This window comes from Zootoca vivipara, chromosome 13 (assembly GCF_963506605.1).
Source record: "Zootoca vivipara chromosome 13, rZooViv1.1, whole genome shotgun sequence".
NCBI classification, from domain to species: Eukaryota; Metazoa; Chordata; class Lepidosauria; order Squamata; family Lacertidae; genus Zootoca; species Zootoca vivipara.
This window is the reverse complement of record NC_083288.1, coordinates 13,975,130-13,990,084: the sequence shown is the minus strand read 5'-3', so window position 1 is coordinate 13,990,084 and position 14,955 is coordinate 13,975,130. Positions and strand designations below refer to the sequence as shown.

General features: G+C 46.9%; 1 protein-coding gene across 1 annotated transcript in view; it reads left to right on the top strand.

Moving 5' to 3' along the window:
* WNT3 (Wnt family member 3) overlaps positions 1-13,631 on the top strand; it is a 40,548-nt gene extending 26,917 nt beyond the window's left edge. The window contains exons 2-4 of the mRNA XM_035135385.2: positions 1,548-1,789; positions 7,384-7,649; positions 13,143-13,631. Of these exons, the coding sequence (XP_034991276.1) occupies positions 1,548-1,789; positions 7,384-7,649; positions 13,143-13,622 (988 nt within the window). The 3' untranslated portion in view covers positions 13,623-13,631. The remainder of the gene's footprint in view (positions 1-1,547; positions 1,790-7,383; positions 7,650-13,142) is intronic.
* The last annotated feature ends 1,324 nt before the right edge of the window (positions 13,632-14,955 follow it).

The following is a 14,955-nucleotide window of genomic DNA, read 5'->3' as shown; positions in this document are numbered from 1 at the left end:
AAGGTTACAGCTGCCGCTTCCTGGAAAGCAGCCGGCTTCCACCGCGGCAAAGGAAAACGGTTCTGCTGCCAAGTTAGCAAAAACGTCCATGCTGAGAACAGTCGGAAGGCATTCGGTGTAAAAGATTCTGAACGACAAGGCTTGAGCACCCTGAAAACAAGGGCTTTGATCTTTGCACCGCAGCTTAATACGGCGCTGGTAACAAGATAATGAGGTGATATAATTGCCTGTGTGCTTTCATGGCATGCAGCACTTCCCCAGTCGTAATGGGTGGTTGAGGCAGTGCGGTTCAGCAGAGCATCAGGCCTAGGTTCGAATCCTACCCAAGCCGTGAATGTGCAGGGTCAATTCAGGGACAAACTGCAGGTTCAGTCTGAGTTCTCCCAAATCTTTAAAATGGAAATATCATGACCCATTCATTCCCCGCCCCCCACTAGGTTGTCTTGGGTGTATTAAGGAATCGTTTATCCTGGGATTCAGGAGGGGATGGTGCTGTGATCGCTCTCTGTGTACCACAATTGTAAACATGGGAAAGGACTTGGGAGAGTTCTGTGCAAATTGATAAAGGGTAGAAGATAAACCATATGTTTTATGTTGGAATCATGACTTCACTATGGTGGGATGTCTCTCCCACAGCAATTCTATTTCTTCCTTTCTTCCCTCCAAGGACTTTGGACTAATCTCTTAATCTTTGTTCCCAGTTGTACAAAGTTTAAGTGCCTGTAGATGCAATTGCTCATATCCATCCCTTGCTACCCTTTCCTTCCTTCCTTCCTTCTCTCTCTCCCTCCCCCCCCTCCCTCATTGTTAATTTTAGACTGCAATATCTTTAGGGGCAGAGACAGTTCTCAGTTAGATTTAGGAACGTTGATAAAGTGCCATGCACAATGAATGACAGTAAGAAAGACCAAATGAACCAGACATATTTACCCCCGAGAAAACAAATGCTAAAGGGAGACAGGATGGGTACACAGATTGTTTTCAAACACTTGAAAGATTTTCAGAAAACAGAGTGGAGTCGGGTGGACTTTTGGTTCAGGACATTTCACATAGAGAGAAGAGTTAGCTCTCTTGGGAGCAGGTTCAATAGGCAAATGTCAAGATTGTTTTCAATACATGATATCCTGGCAGTCAAAGGGCAGCCCTTCGACTAGTTATGACTTTAAATATCCCAAGGCGACCCTGGTCTCCCAAAACCAGAAGAGGCATGAAAAGGGCAGAGGAGAGGTTGGCCTCAGGCATAGTCTCAGATTGCTTGGGGAAAACCCTGGAGAGGAGGGGGCTTAGGAAGCCGTGGGGAGGTCCCAGCAACCTCTTCTTAAGGGCAAGACCTGCCGGAGAAGAGTTGCTGTGCTAATTAGGCCTGACAGATCCTCCTGTGCAGATCCTGATTTTGCAAATGAAGAGTTAACTCTCCTTTGCAGGGTGTGACTTGCAGGGGGCTGGCTCGCTCCGGACAGTCTGCCACTTGGTGGAGGAGTAAGTTCGCGCATGCAAAGTGCCCGGTGCCCTTTCAGCAAGGGGTTGTATATGTTCTCCCTTTGCAGGTCCCTCGCGTTAGGCCAGCAATATACCTCGTTGGGCTCCCAGCCGATCCTGTGCGGTTCCATTCCTGGCTTAGTGCCCAAGCAGCTCCGGTTCTGCCGCAACTACATCGAGATCATGCCCAGCGTGGCCGAGGGCGTGAAGCTAGGAATCCAGGAATGCCAGCACCAGTTCCGGGGGCGCCGTTGGAACTGCACCACCATCGACGACAGCTTGGCCATTTTCGGGCCTGTTCTCGATAAAGGTACAGCATAATAATAATAGTAATTTATTATTTATACCCCGCCCGTCTGGCTGGGTTTCCCCAGCCACTCTGGGCGGCTTCCAACAAAACATTAAAATACAATAATCTATTAAACATTAAAAGCTTCCCTAAACAGGGCTGCCTGCTGATGTCTTCTAAAAGTCTGGTAGTTTTTTTCCTCTTTGACATCTGGTGGGAGGGCGTTCCACAGGGTGGGTGCCACTACCGAGAAGGCTCTCTGCCTGGTTTCCTGTAACTTGGCTTCTCGCAATGAGGGAACCGCCAGAAGGCCCTTGGCACTGAACCTCAGTGTCCGGGCTGAATGATGGGGGTGGAGACACTCCTTCAGGTATACTGGACTGAGGCCGTTTAGGGCTTTAAAGGTCAGCACCAACACTTTGAATTGTGCTTGGAAACGTACCGGTTAGAAGAGGGGCCAGGTTAGAGGAGGGGCAGCCATAGCTTGCCAGTTGTGGAACACATTTTATTCATTATTATGCATTGCTCCCCCTTTTTTCTCCTCTAAGGAGCTCAAGGTTCTCCCAATCCTCATTTATTCCCCACAAGAGCCCTGTGAGTTGGGTTAGGCTGAGAGGCATTGACCCAGTGAGCCGAAAGCAGAAGGCAGCTTCATAATATCATATGGAACATGCCAATAACTGGCACCCAGGTTGTGCAAAGCGTGACTTTAAAAGGTTTCAATTTTAAAAAATTACAGCTCATTTTTTTAATGGTATCAGTTTAAAGGCATTAATGTGGAGCGTTGAATTGCAAGATAATGTGTGTCTGTCACTCTCCTTAAAAAATAATAATAATACGGTACATCTGATTTCAACACCAAATTATATGTTACTAGGAATGTTTGTTTTTACAGCTGTTTATATATATTTACAGCTTTGTTGCAAACAATAGAGGGAGGCTGCATAGGTTGTCCTAATAATAATAATAATAATAATAATAATAATAATAATAATAATTTATTATTTATACCCTGGTCATCTGCTTGGGTTTCCCCAGCCACTCTGGGCGGCTTCCAACAGAAATATTAAAATACACTAATTCCTTAAAGATTAAAATCTTCCCTAAACAGGGCTGCCTTCAGATGTCCTCTAAAGGTCTGGTAATTATTTTTCTTTTTGACATCTGGTGGGAGGGCGTTCCACAGGGTGGGTGCCACTACCGAGAAGGCCCTCTGCCTGGTTCCCTGTAGCTTCACTTCTCGCAGCAAGGGAACCACCAGAAGGCCCTCGGCGCTGGATCTCAGTGTCCGGGCAGAACAATGGAGGTGGAGACGCTCCTTGAGGTATACTGGACCGAGTATAATCATACAGGGAGGGGGGAAAGGAAAAAAGGCATTGCTCAGTAAGTCATATCTAAGATCTCACATACAGGTGTGCTTTATATCCTCTCTGTCTAAAGGCAAGTACAGATTAACAAATTACTGAGCCTTTACACACATACAGACACCCCCAACAGCCCACAGGAGAATGATATAGGCCAGGGGTCAGCAACCTTTTTCAGCTGTGGGCCGGTCCACTGTCCCTCAGACCATGTGGTGGGCCGGATTATATTTGGGGTTTTTTTTGGGGGGGGGAGGGAATGAACGAATTCCTATGCCCCACAAATAACCCAGAGATGCATTTTAAATAAAAGCACACATTCTACTCATGTAAAAACACCAGGCAGGCCCCACAAATAACCCAGAGATGCATTTAAAATAAAAGCACACATTCTACTCAGGTAAAAACACGCTGATTCCTGGACCGCCTGTGGGCCGGATTGAGAAGGCGATTGGGCCGCATCCAGCCCATGGGCCTTAGGTTGCCTACCCCCCAATATAGGCCTTGTGGAACAAAACACACCATCCAGCAATAAGATCTCCTGTGGAAACACCAGGCCATTGCAGAGTTCTCAGCCTTCCCAGTGGATCATGCTCAAGGCCTGCTGGGATTTACATGTATCCAATTTAATAATTTGTACATTTTATTCTCCGAGGGAGGGAGACAGGTGACAACTTGCGGTTGTAAAAAAAACCACACCATTTTTTAAATGGTTATTTAATTCTCCCGGGGAGCTGTTTATTTGATTCCCGTTTTCTCTTATTGCCCCCACCCATCTCATTAAATTTCAGGCCAGCAGTTTATCGAGAGGCAACTTGGAATAATGGGCAAAGTGAAGAGAATTTCACTCCACATCTGAATAATCAAAAATCTGGGGAAGTGGTAAAATTCCCCCTACCTAGACGTGATTAATGTATCAGCCAGTGGTGATTTATTAGGCAGCCAGCCCTAACAACATGATTGATGTAACCCCACGATTGGTAAATTTGGAAAGAAGGAACCAGGGCGGATATGAATTCCATATGCATGCAAGCCCAAGCTACTTAACTTTAATAAATAAAACCAAGGTGGAGCAGACTCTGAAATCTGAGCCGAATTTAGTGCCACGCCTAAAACGGGCCGTATGAACTGTACTGTGTTTTCATGTTAAAGGAAGACCAAGGAAGTGGAAGAACAGTCCCTTTTCCTGGTCTCTGCTTCAACCCTTTTAGGCTGCGGAGGGTAGGACTGGACACATGATCAAATGCTCCCCCAGGCAGACATTTTCCTTGACATAGAAAACTAGCATTTCAGCGAAAAGGCATGGGGACAGTCCATCTCCTGAATATCTCATTGCCCAAAGCCATGGTTCCCAATGTGGGGCACACGCTCTACAGGGAGGCCAATTTGATTTTTTGGGGGGGGGGGCAATTTGAGAATGAGTTAGACCAAGTTAATGGCCTTTTAGGCTTCCTCCACGTGAATAGGAGTTCACCTTTTGAATAATAAGATTTATATGTCGCAGGATAGAGGCATCAGGACTTTAGAGAAGCTTAGGTAGGGCATGACCAAAAAAAGTGGCCTAAAGTGAAACGTGTTGTGTTTTGTTTTGTTTTTTAACATGGAGGAGTCTGACAGCTATCACCCACAGCCTGAAGTACCACAGCCCAGACACAGGTTTTTAACCCCCCTCAAGGCCTAAAAATAAATAAATAAAGGTTTCTAAAAGGCTGAGGAGGGGTGGGGGAAATGGTTAAAGGTGGGTCTCATGGTGCAGGACAAGGTTAAAGGTGGGTTCCCCGCAGGTCTGAAAAGGCTACCTCCTCAGGGAGCCGTAGCAAATGACTCTCTGTGTAAGAGAGGCTGACTGCGTTTCCCTGGAACAAATGTGGCGAACAAAACCCGCATCTCCAGGGCCTCGGCTGAGGAAATCGGAGGCAGCGAAATGGCCCTCGCAGCATTGTGATAACCCAGCAGTGTTCCTCAGCTGTGACACAGATGACAAATTTGCATTTAAAGAGGGGGAACTGGATCTAAACGCAGGAGATTTAAAGGCAGCGGCGGGTGGTGGGGAGGGAGAGAAAATGAGCTTATATCCAGGAGAAAAGAGCTAAGCTCCCATCCCCACTGCGCACCAGGGCAGGGGGATATCGTTCCAGACCTTGAACTGTTTCACAACCCCGCGCCATTCACACGCCCTTTCGCCACCCGGAGCCCGGGAGGGGAGGCCCGGCGGCACCAGAGGTCTCAATAGAGATTTCCTAGCCTGACTGGTGGGCTCGCGGGGGGGAATGGCAGCAGGGCAGGGCGGCCGCGGGCCCCGTTGCCAAGGGGTGGCCGCGGGGAATGCCAGCGTGGGTACTGCCGGGCCTGGCAGAAACATTCCACATTATGTGGGTAATACAGTGTGACACTCGGCAGACAATGGCAAATTGAGTGTCCCAGCAGGTAACGGGGTCTGGATAGGAGACCGTTACAGTGGAGCTCTGTCAAGAGCCCCTAATCCACCCAGGCTCTGCCCCCCAACCCGGCCCCCTCAGCGCTTCTGGGAACTTTCCATTTTACCACTGGGAAATCTCTCTCAGGCAACCCCAACCCCCCCCCATGCTTCATGGGGTGGGGTGGAGAGTTGGGCTTTTTTCCAGGCTGCCCTTTTCCCGAATCTTCGGTTTCGAGGTAGCAACTTTCCCCTCAGAGTTTTTATCTTCACACTCCAAATCTTAGTTTATTCTTTGAAGGCAACCTCCCTGAGGGCAGTTACTTTTTTCTAGCCGTGTTGGTCTGAGTCGAAGCAAAATAGAAAAAAAATCCTTCAGTAGCACCTTAAAGACCAACTAAGTTTTTATTTTGGTATGAGCTTTCGTGTGCATGCACACTTCTTATTGGTACCTGAAGAAGTGTGTATGCACACGAAAGCTCATACCAAAATAAAAACTTAGTTGGTCTTTAAGGTGCTACTGAAGGAATTTTTTTTCTATTTTCCCTGAGGGCAGCTACTTTGGTTCGAGTCGGTTCCAAAACATCCAAGGCCAGAGGCACTCTTGTTTTGCAGATTTAAAATTGAAGGTGCACTCTTTTTACAGTTGAAAAGCGTTTCTTTTTGGAGTTTAAAATTATAGCGTAAAGTCATCATAAAGAAAAGAACACAGCATTAAGTCTATGGCATCATTTTACATGGTCTTAAAACGTGGGCAATCCATATAGGTTCTCCACCGACAGGTTTGGGAGGTGGATGGAAGAACTTTTATTTTATTTTCCCCTTATGTATGAAAAAAGGGGAGGCCAGGTTTCATCAAAGACGTTCTCCTTTATAATAAACCCATTTGCAATTCTTCTAAGCCCGGTCAATCATTCTGAACTAGCTATAACCCAAATTTTGTTGAACCCAGTCTCAAGAGGCAGCTCCACCGGGGATTTCCAGTGAGACTAGATGTGCAGCTACCAACAGAAAAGGAATTAAATCTTCATGCCGGAGTTTGTGAACGACTGTAGAAATTGGAGTTCTTGGTGAAGTGCAGAAATAAACAGTTGATTGTAAGAACTCGGGCCAGGAAGAAGATGAATTTCAAGTAAGTCTTCAAAAGGTTTTATTTATGTAATGATGAATTCAAATAGGAATCAATTCCAGTATGATAGTGAGGCAAATAAAAATTAATTCCAGTGGAAAAATCCCAGGACAAGGCCCTGTTTTGACAATTCTTCATCAGCAATGTTTTAATGGTCAGAGTGTACCAAGTATGTTTGCCTTCAAACATACCTTTATTTGCCTCACTATCATACTGGAATTGATTCCTATTTGAATTCATCATTACATAAATAAAACCTTTTGAAGACTTACTTGAAATTCATCTTCCTCCTGGCCCAAGTTCTTGCATTTTACTGTTTATTTCTGGAGTTTGTGAATGGACGACACGTTTTCCAAAGAGCCCAACCCCTACATTTCTGCCCTAGTCCCTGTTCTGAGCGTAGCTCGGCTATGGATTATTCCTCACTGTTGGACGCAAACTCTCAAAGCAGCTCTCTGTGATATTTCATACAAAACAAAAGATAGCACATAATCTCATTTTTTAAATAAAAAAAAAATACTTAAAGGGCAGATAGCAGGAGGCAGAACTTGGAAGAAATCTAATTCTGTTAAAAGAGAACAAAGAGAGGATTTTATGATTGCGGACCTGAACTTTCAAATCCAAAAGCCATAGCTGCTTCATAGGGAAGGCAAATAATAAGTTCACAGCTTGGAAAATAACCAGGTCTTTTTCTGCCTCTTGTTCGCAGCCACGCGAGAATCTGCCTTTGTCCACGCCATCGCCTCAGCCGGCGTGGCCTTTGCCGTCACTCGCTCCTGTGCTGAAGGCACATCCACCATCTGCGGCTGTGACTCGCATCACAAGGGGCCACCAGGCGAAGGCTGGAAATGGGGAGGATGCAGCGAGGACGCCGACTTTGGCGTGCTGGTTTCGCGGGAGTTTGCCGACGCCCGAGAAAATCGCCCAGATGCCCGCTCCGCCATGAACAGGCACAATAATGAAGCTGGAAGAACAGTGAGTGTGCCCCTTCACCTCTTTGTGCTTCTCTTGAGACAGCACCGGGGAAAAGATGTTCTGCCCCGTTTCGCCTAGCTTACTCACTGGAAAGTATGGCTGCCAAGTCTCCTGTATTCTCCGGGAAATCCCCGTTTTCCAGCTGTTCTTAGCTGAAAAAAACCCCGGTTTATTCTGGCGCGCCGGCCATTTTGGAACTGGGCGGAGCATGCTCAGAAGCGACTTTTGATGCTGCTCTGCCCAGTTCCAAAATGGCTGCAGTGCGACTTCTGGCGCGGTGGCCATTTTGGAACTGGGCAAAGCAGCATCAAAAGTCACTTCTGAGCATGCTCCGCCCGGTTCCAAAATGGCGGCAGCGCTACTTCCGGACTGCTACGTCCGGCCCGGTCCCTTATTTCTCGGACAGCAACTTGGCAGGTATGCTGGAAAGGCCTCCGGTGTAAAAACAGAGAAATCCAAAATGTCACTAAACCCAGACCTAAGGAGGCCATCTTGTCTAACCATGTAGAAAACACAGAGCCATCCCTGTTAGAGGGCTGTCCAGCCTCAGCTTGGAAATCTCCAGCAATAGGGAGCCCACCACCCTTTATGTCATTGGCCCCATTGGCCCAAGTGGTGTCACCGCCGAGAAGTTTCTCGTAACATTCAAATCTGCTCTCCTGTAACTTCAGCCCAATGGATCTAGTCCCGCTCTCTGGGGCAGCAGGACACAAATGTTTATTCCAAGCACCCAAGCGGCCGTGTTCTGGTCCAGGACTGGAACCCATGGGGAAAGCAGCAAGGATAGGAGCACGGCTGGAGACAGGCTGCTCAAAGATGGCAGGACCGCAGGCAATTCCGAGGGAGCAATTTGCTCTGACAAAGGTCAGGAGCAGGGTGAAGCCCTGTAGGCATCTGGCTACCTTCAAAAAGTTATTTGAGGGAACTTCAGAAAAGGCTAGTCCTCTTCCTGAAGGCAGGTCCTCCCCCTTCATTCCCTAGCCTTCCTTTCTTTAAAAATAATAATAATTTTTTACTTGGTTTTACAAATATAGAATTATAACAATACAATATACATATCCATATTAGGAGATTTCTCCAAATCTCTGGACTTCCCACCTTCCCCTCCATGGGTCCTATTGTCAACCTTTTCAACTGCATATTATTTCATAATCCATATTATCTATCCATTTTTGTCTATCATATTTGCTACAAGTGTTACCGCATCCTGCTAATATTTTCATCTGCTTACAGAGTGGTCTCTTAGTTAAATTATAATCTCCCCCATTCTTTATTGAAGTTTTGGTCTTCTTGGTTCCTGATCCTTCAGGTCAGTTTTGCCATTTTGGCATAATCCAACACCTTAGTTTGCCATTTCTCTCTGGTAGGGAACTTGGTCTTCGTTCCACCTCTGAGCTAGTAACATCTGTGCGGCTGTCGTCACATACATAAAAAGTATTTTCTGCTCCTTTGAAATATCGATACCTACCATCCCTAATAAAAAAGCCTCTGGGTTTATTCACAAAGATTATTTTAAACTTTTTTTTCAATTCATTGTATATCATTTCCCAGAATGCTTTTATTACCTTACACGCCCACCACATATGGTAAAAGGTGCCTTCTTTTTCTTTACATTTCCAGCAGATATTTGCACTTGTTCCATAGCCTTCCTGGTGTGCTCTTGGCAAGGGCAGATGGGCGATTTGCAGTGGGGTGCCTCCGGTTCTTTTGGGCTCAGGGGAAGGTTCCTGTGAGGGTCCAGGCTTTGGCCCTCCTGGTCTGGAAGGTTCTCTTAGTGTTTTTAAGTGTCAGGTGTAACTTCAGCCTGAACACAGCAGAGTTTGCGCAGGTTTTTCCGGAAGCTTCTGGCGGTAACTTAAATGACTAGAGTTTCTGTGTACAGCTTTAGAACTCAAAACAAAGTAAAATAAATCCTTTCCTCTCTGTCTCTCTCTCAACCGATACAGCACCTCTCCTCCTACACTGACAACACTCACCACACCACGTACTGGGTTAGCTTTCTCTGATAACAGGTCACAGTGCTGATCCCAACCAATGAGAGCGCAGTTACTAAGGCAGAAGTAGACCTTGGCTTTCTGCCCAGTGTTAATTGCTTGTCCTGGAGTTGATTGTGTGAAGAAGCAATCTGATGGTTTCTCACGCTACTAATTTAGCAAAACCCGAGTTCTGAGAGTTCTTGTCCAACCACCTCTGGAGCCATGGTTTCTCTATCTTCCACAGCCCACTTTGATTCCTGACCTAGTTCCTTTTCCGGTGCCCCTGTGTTACCAAGAAATAGCAACATTGGTGCATTCAGTGAAGAGGAAGAATGTCTGCTTGATGGCTTGACTAGAAGACCAGAAAGGCAAACTAGGTTTAGGGTTATTAAAATTCCAGAGACACCTGTCTAGTACCTTGACAAGAAATACCTGCCAATATTTGTGGAGGAAGTGCAATGCTGCATGTTTCTAATTCATTTAAAAAAAGAAACAGCCAAGAACTAAATGCTAAAAATCATTTTTCCAAGTTTCAAAATAGGACACTAAACTTCTGTCTCCCTCATCTTCATTATGTCTTGCTTCAGACAAACCAGGAGCTGAAACCATGGTTTATTCTTGGTTTACTTCTTGTGGTTTGTCTGGGGGACACAAGCCAGAGTTTAGACACAATGCTAAGCTAAACTATGGTTTAGCCCCAGGTAGTCTAGCGCAGTGTTTCTCAACCTTTTTTGGGCCACGGCACACTTGTTCCGTGAAAAAAATCAGGAGGCACACCACCATTTAAAAAGTTAAAAAAATTAACTCTGTGCCAAATATTGCTTTCCGGCGGGTTAGTACTGTGTATTGGCGGCCGCCAGGCTCGTTTGCACTGAGCTTTGGGAAAGAGGAGGAGAAATATTGCTTTCCGGCGGGTCAGTGGTGTTTATTGGCGGCCGCCAGGCACGTGACAATGCAAATCGCCCTTCTCGTCGCCGCACGTCGCGGCACACCAGCCAGCGTCTCGCGGCACACTAGTGTGCCGCGGAACAGCGGTTGAGAAACGCTGGTCTAGCGACCGTGGTACTGGGAGAGGAGTGACTACGATCTTCTCCTCAGAAAGCTGCACATCTGCTCATTCGTGCTAAACCATGGTTCGACATAGCGTAACCTATGAACTGATCTTGTAGCCACCCAATAAAAATTCAGAAATATTACCCAGAACTGGGTTAAGTAAATATGACATCCAAGAGTATGGGAGGAATATACAGAAGAGATGGAGGCCTTGGTCAACAGAGAAGAGGTAAAGAAAGCCACTGAAAGCTGTCTGCATTTACTAGCAAGTACGTGGGTGGCGCTGTGGTCTAAACCACAGAGCCTAGGCCTTACCGATCGGAAGGTCAGCGGTTCGAATCCCCACGATGGGGTGAGCTCCTGTTGCTCAGTCCCGGCTCCTGCCAACCTAGCAGCTCAAAAGCACGTCAAGTGCAAGTAGATAAATAGGCGGGAAGGAAAACGGCGTTTCCGTGCGCTGCTCTGGTTCGTCAGAAGCGGCTTTGTCATGCTGGCCACATAACCCAGAAGCTGTACGCCGGCTCCCTCGGCCAATAAAGCGAGATGAGCGCCACAACCCCAGAGTCGTCCATGACTGGACCTAATGGTCAGGGGTCCCTTTACCTTTACCTAAATGTGCTTTGGATTGTGCTGAAATGCAGGCATGATTTAGCAAGACAGGAATCATATACTGTACAGTGTAACATGGTAGCTAAACGGTTGAGCTGCAAATAATTTGACCTCTGCCATTAGTTTCCTTTAGACAAACTACTCTCATCCTCAGTGCTCACCAGCAATATGGGGGATAACAAAATAAACTTGCCTTTGAAGGGCTGAACAATCTAAAATGTTATTTAAAAAGCTTACTATTCTATTATAATTACCACCCAATTTCCTTATTAAATCAAGGCCTTAAGGTCTGAATGACAATTCATGGAGCAAAGTAGTGGTTGGTAGCATTTTTCCTTAATGAAGAAGTCTAATGAGAGAAATTTGCATAGAAGCATTTGAGTGCAGGGTTCGCTTTCAAGAAAAAAATGATACCGCTAAAAAGGAACTGTGCAAAGATGTCTCTTTGTCCCTTTTATTTTTCTCAATAGCTTTAGAATCTCTTGTTACAGGTAGGTAGCCGTGTTGGTCTGAGTCGAAGCAAAATAAAAAAATTCCTTCAGTAGCACCTTAAACTTAGTTGGTCTTTAAGGTGCTACTTTAGAATCTCTGTTATTGTTTAGTCGTTTAGTCGTGTCCGACTCTTCGTGACCCCATGGACCAGAGCACGCCAGGCACTCCTGTCTTCCTGGAATCTCTAACCCTGGCAAAATGTCAAAATATTAACACTGAAGAAGTTGAGGCTGAAACAACTGTACAATTAACCTGTATGCTGATCATGTGATTATATCATTGGGAAATCCCAATCAACCACCACCACCAAACACAAAACTCAAAATTTTCACTACTACATCTAGTTAGTGGAATCTTTGGTTATAAAATCGGAATTTAAAAGAAAAAGGAAAGAGAGAGAAAGAAAAGAAAATGGAAAAGGATAAAAGACTTCCCGTTCTCTCTCTGTCAGCTCAATATAGTATTCACTCAATAACATCCAGCTATTTCATTTTCTATAAGCCAATATTTTTCCAGCCTTCAAATCCATATATTACAAGTCCATTTTCTCTTTCCTGCAAGAAACCCGTAAAAAGTTTCCAATTCTTAATCAATGCCAATGATTTTCTCTCTCTGATTAAACACTTTGCCATCTCAGTCCAACCATTCCATAGGAGGACTGTATCCTTCCATCCTTGTGCATGTAACAATCTCGCCGCTGTAATCTTATATATACAGTGGAACCTCGGTTCTCGAATGTAATCCATTCCAGAAGACGGTTTGAGTTCTGAAACGTTCGGAAACCGAGGCACAAAGGGCTGCCTGCAAATTCAATTGAGAAAACTGGAAAACATGCTGGAAAAAAAGCCATTTAACTTCCGAGGCGCATTCGGAAACGGAAGCATTGACCTCCGGTTTTTCGGTGTTTGGGTTCCGAAACGTTCATCAAAGGAGACGTTTGAGAACTGGGGTACCACTGTACAGTGGTACCTCTAGTTGTGGACACGATCCGTTCCGGGTTGCCGTTCTCACCCCGAAAAGTCCGCAACTAGAGCGGCACTTCTGCGCAAGCGTAGAGCGCGACAGAGCACTTCTGCACATGTGCAAAGCACGCAGAACGCTTCTGTGCATGCGCAAAGTGCGCATAATGCTTTTGCGTGTGCACATGCGGTGAAACCCGGAAGTATACACTTCCGAGTTTGCCGTGTTCGCAAGCCGAAAAGACGCAACATGATCTAATGCAACACAAGGTATGACTGTATTAGAATAATCTTGCCTGGTCCATGGCCATAGCCCCAATAGAGACTAGATGGAAGATGCCCTGTGGGTGCTTCTCTGTGCTTCTCTGGACTTGACTGGCATGTTTTGTTTTGTTTTGGGTTAGACGATATTGGATCACATGCACCTGAAATGTAAGTGCCACGGGCTGTCGGGCAGCTGTGAGGTCAAAACATGCTGGTGGGCCCAGCCGGATTTCCGCGCCATTGGCGACTACTTGAAGGACAAATACGACAGCGCTTCGGAGATGGTGGTGGAGAAACACCGGGAATCTCGCGGGTGGGTGGAGACGCTGCGTGCAAAATACGCCCTCTTCAAGCCGCCGACGGAGCGCGACTTGGTCTACTACGAGAACTCGCCCAACTTCTGCGAGCCCAACCCCGAGACCGGCTCGTTCGGCACCCGAGACAGGATGTGCAACGTGACCTCGCACGGGATCGACGGGTGCGACTTGCTCTGCTGCGGCCGCGGCCACAACACCCGGACGGAGAAGAGGAAGGAGAAGTGCCATTGCATCTTCCACTGGTGCTGCTATGTCAGCTGCCAGGAATGCATCCGAGTTTATGATGTCCACACGTGCAAATAAAAAGGTAGGCAGTTGGGGGATGGATGGTGGCTAACAGATTGAGGTTGAATCCTGGCAAGACAGAAGTACTGTTTTTGGTGGACAGGGGCGGGCAAGTGGGGGGGGGGACTCCCTGGTCCTGAATGGGGTAACTGTGCCCCTGAAGGACCAGGTGCGCAGCCTGGGAGTCATTTTGGACTCACAGCTGTCCATGGAGTCACAGGTCAATTCTGTGTCCAGGGCAGCTGTCTACCAGCTCCATCTGGTACGCAGGCTGAGACCCTACTTGCCTGCAGACTGTCTCGCCAGAGTGGTGCATGCTCTAGTTTTCTCCCGCTTCGACTGCTGCAATGCGCTCTACGTGGGGGTACCTTTGACCCAGAAACTACAATTAATCCAGAATGCGGCAGCTAGACTGGTGACTGGGAGTGGCCACCGAGACCTTATAACACCGGTCCTGAAAAACCTACATTGGCTCCCAGTACGTTTCCGAGCACAATTCAAAGTGTTGGTGCTGACCTTTAAAGCCTTGGCCCAGTATACCTGAAGGAGAGTCTCTACCCCCATCATTCTGCCTGGACACTGAGGTCCAGCTCCGAGGCCTTCTGGCGGTTCCCTCCCTGCGAGAAGTGAGGTTACAGGGAACCAGGCAGAGGGCCTTCTCAGTGGTGGCGCCCGCCCTGTGGAACGCCCTCCCACCAGATGTCAAGGAAATAAACAACTACCTGACTTTTAGAAGACATCTGGAGGCAGCCGTGTAGAGGGAAGCTTTTAATGTCTGATATTTTGCTGTGTTTTTAATATTCTGTTGTAAGTCGCCTGGAGTGGCTAGGGAGGTCCAGCCAGATGGGTGGGGTATAAGTAATATGTTGTTGTTTGTTGTTGTTGTTGTTGTTAGTGTGGGTTGTGTTGATTGCATACTGATTGCAGCACCTGGGGTTGGTAATACCCTGTCCATCTAACTGGGTTGCCTTAGCCACTCCAAGCGGCTTCCAACATAGATAAAAACATCATAAAAACATTACACATTAAAAAACTTCCCTACCCAGGGCTGCCTTCAGATGTCTTCTAAAGGTTATATTGTTACTCATCTCATTGACCTCTGATGGAAGGGCGTTCCACAGGATGGGTGCCATCACTGAGAAGGCCCTGTGCCTGGTTCCCTGTAGCTTCACGCCTCACAGTGAGGGAACCGCCAGAAGGCCCTCAGTGCTGGACCTCAGTGTCCGGGCAGAACGATGGGGGTGGAGACGCTCCTTCAGATACACAGGGCATCCACCTGTCTGAAGCCTACTCCAGCTGAGGAATCGCACACCCACTCCCAAAGATAGTGAGCCCCACCCGGCCAGCTAGG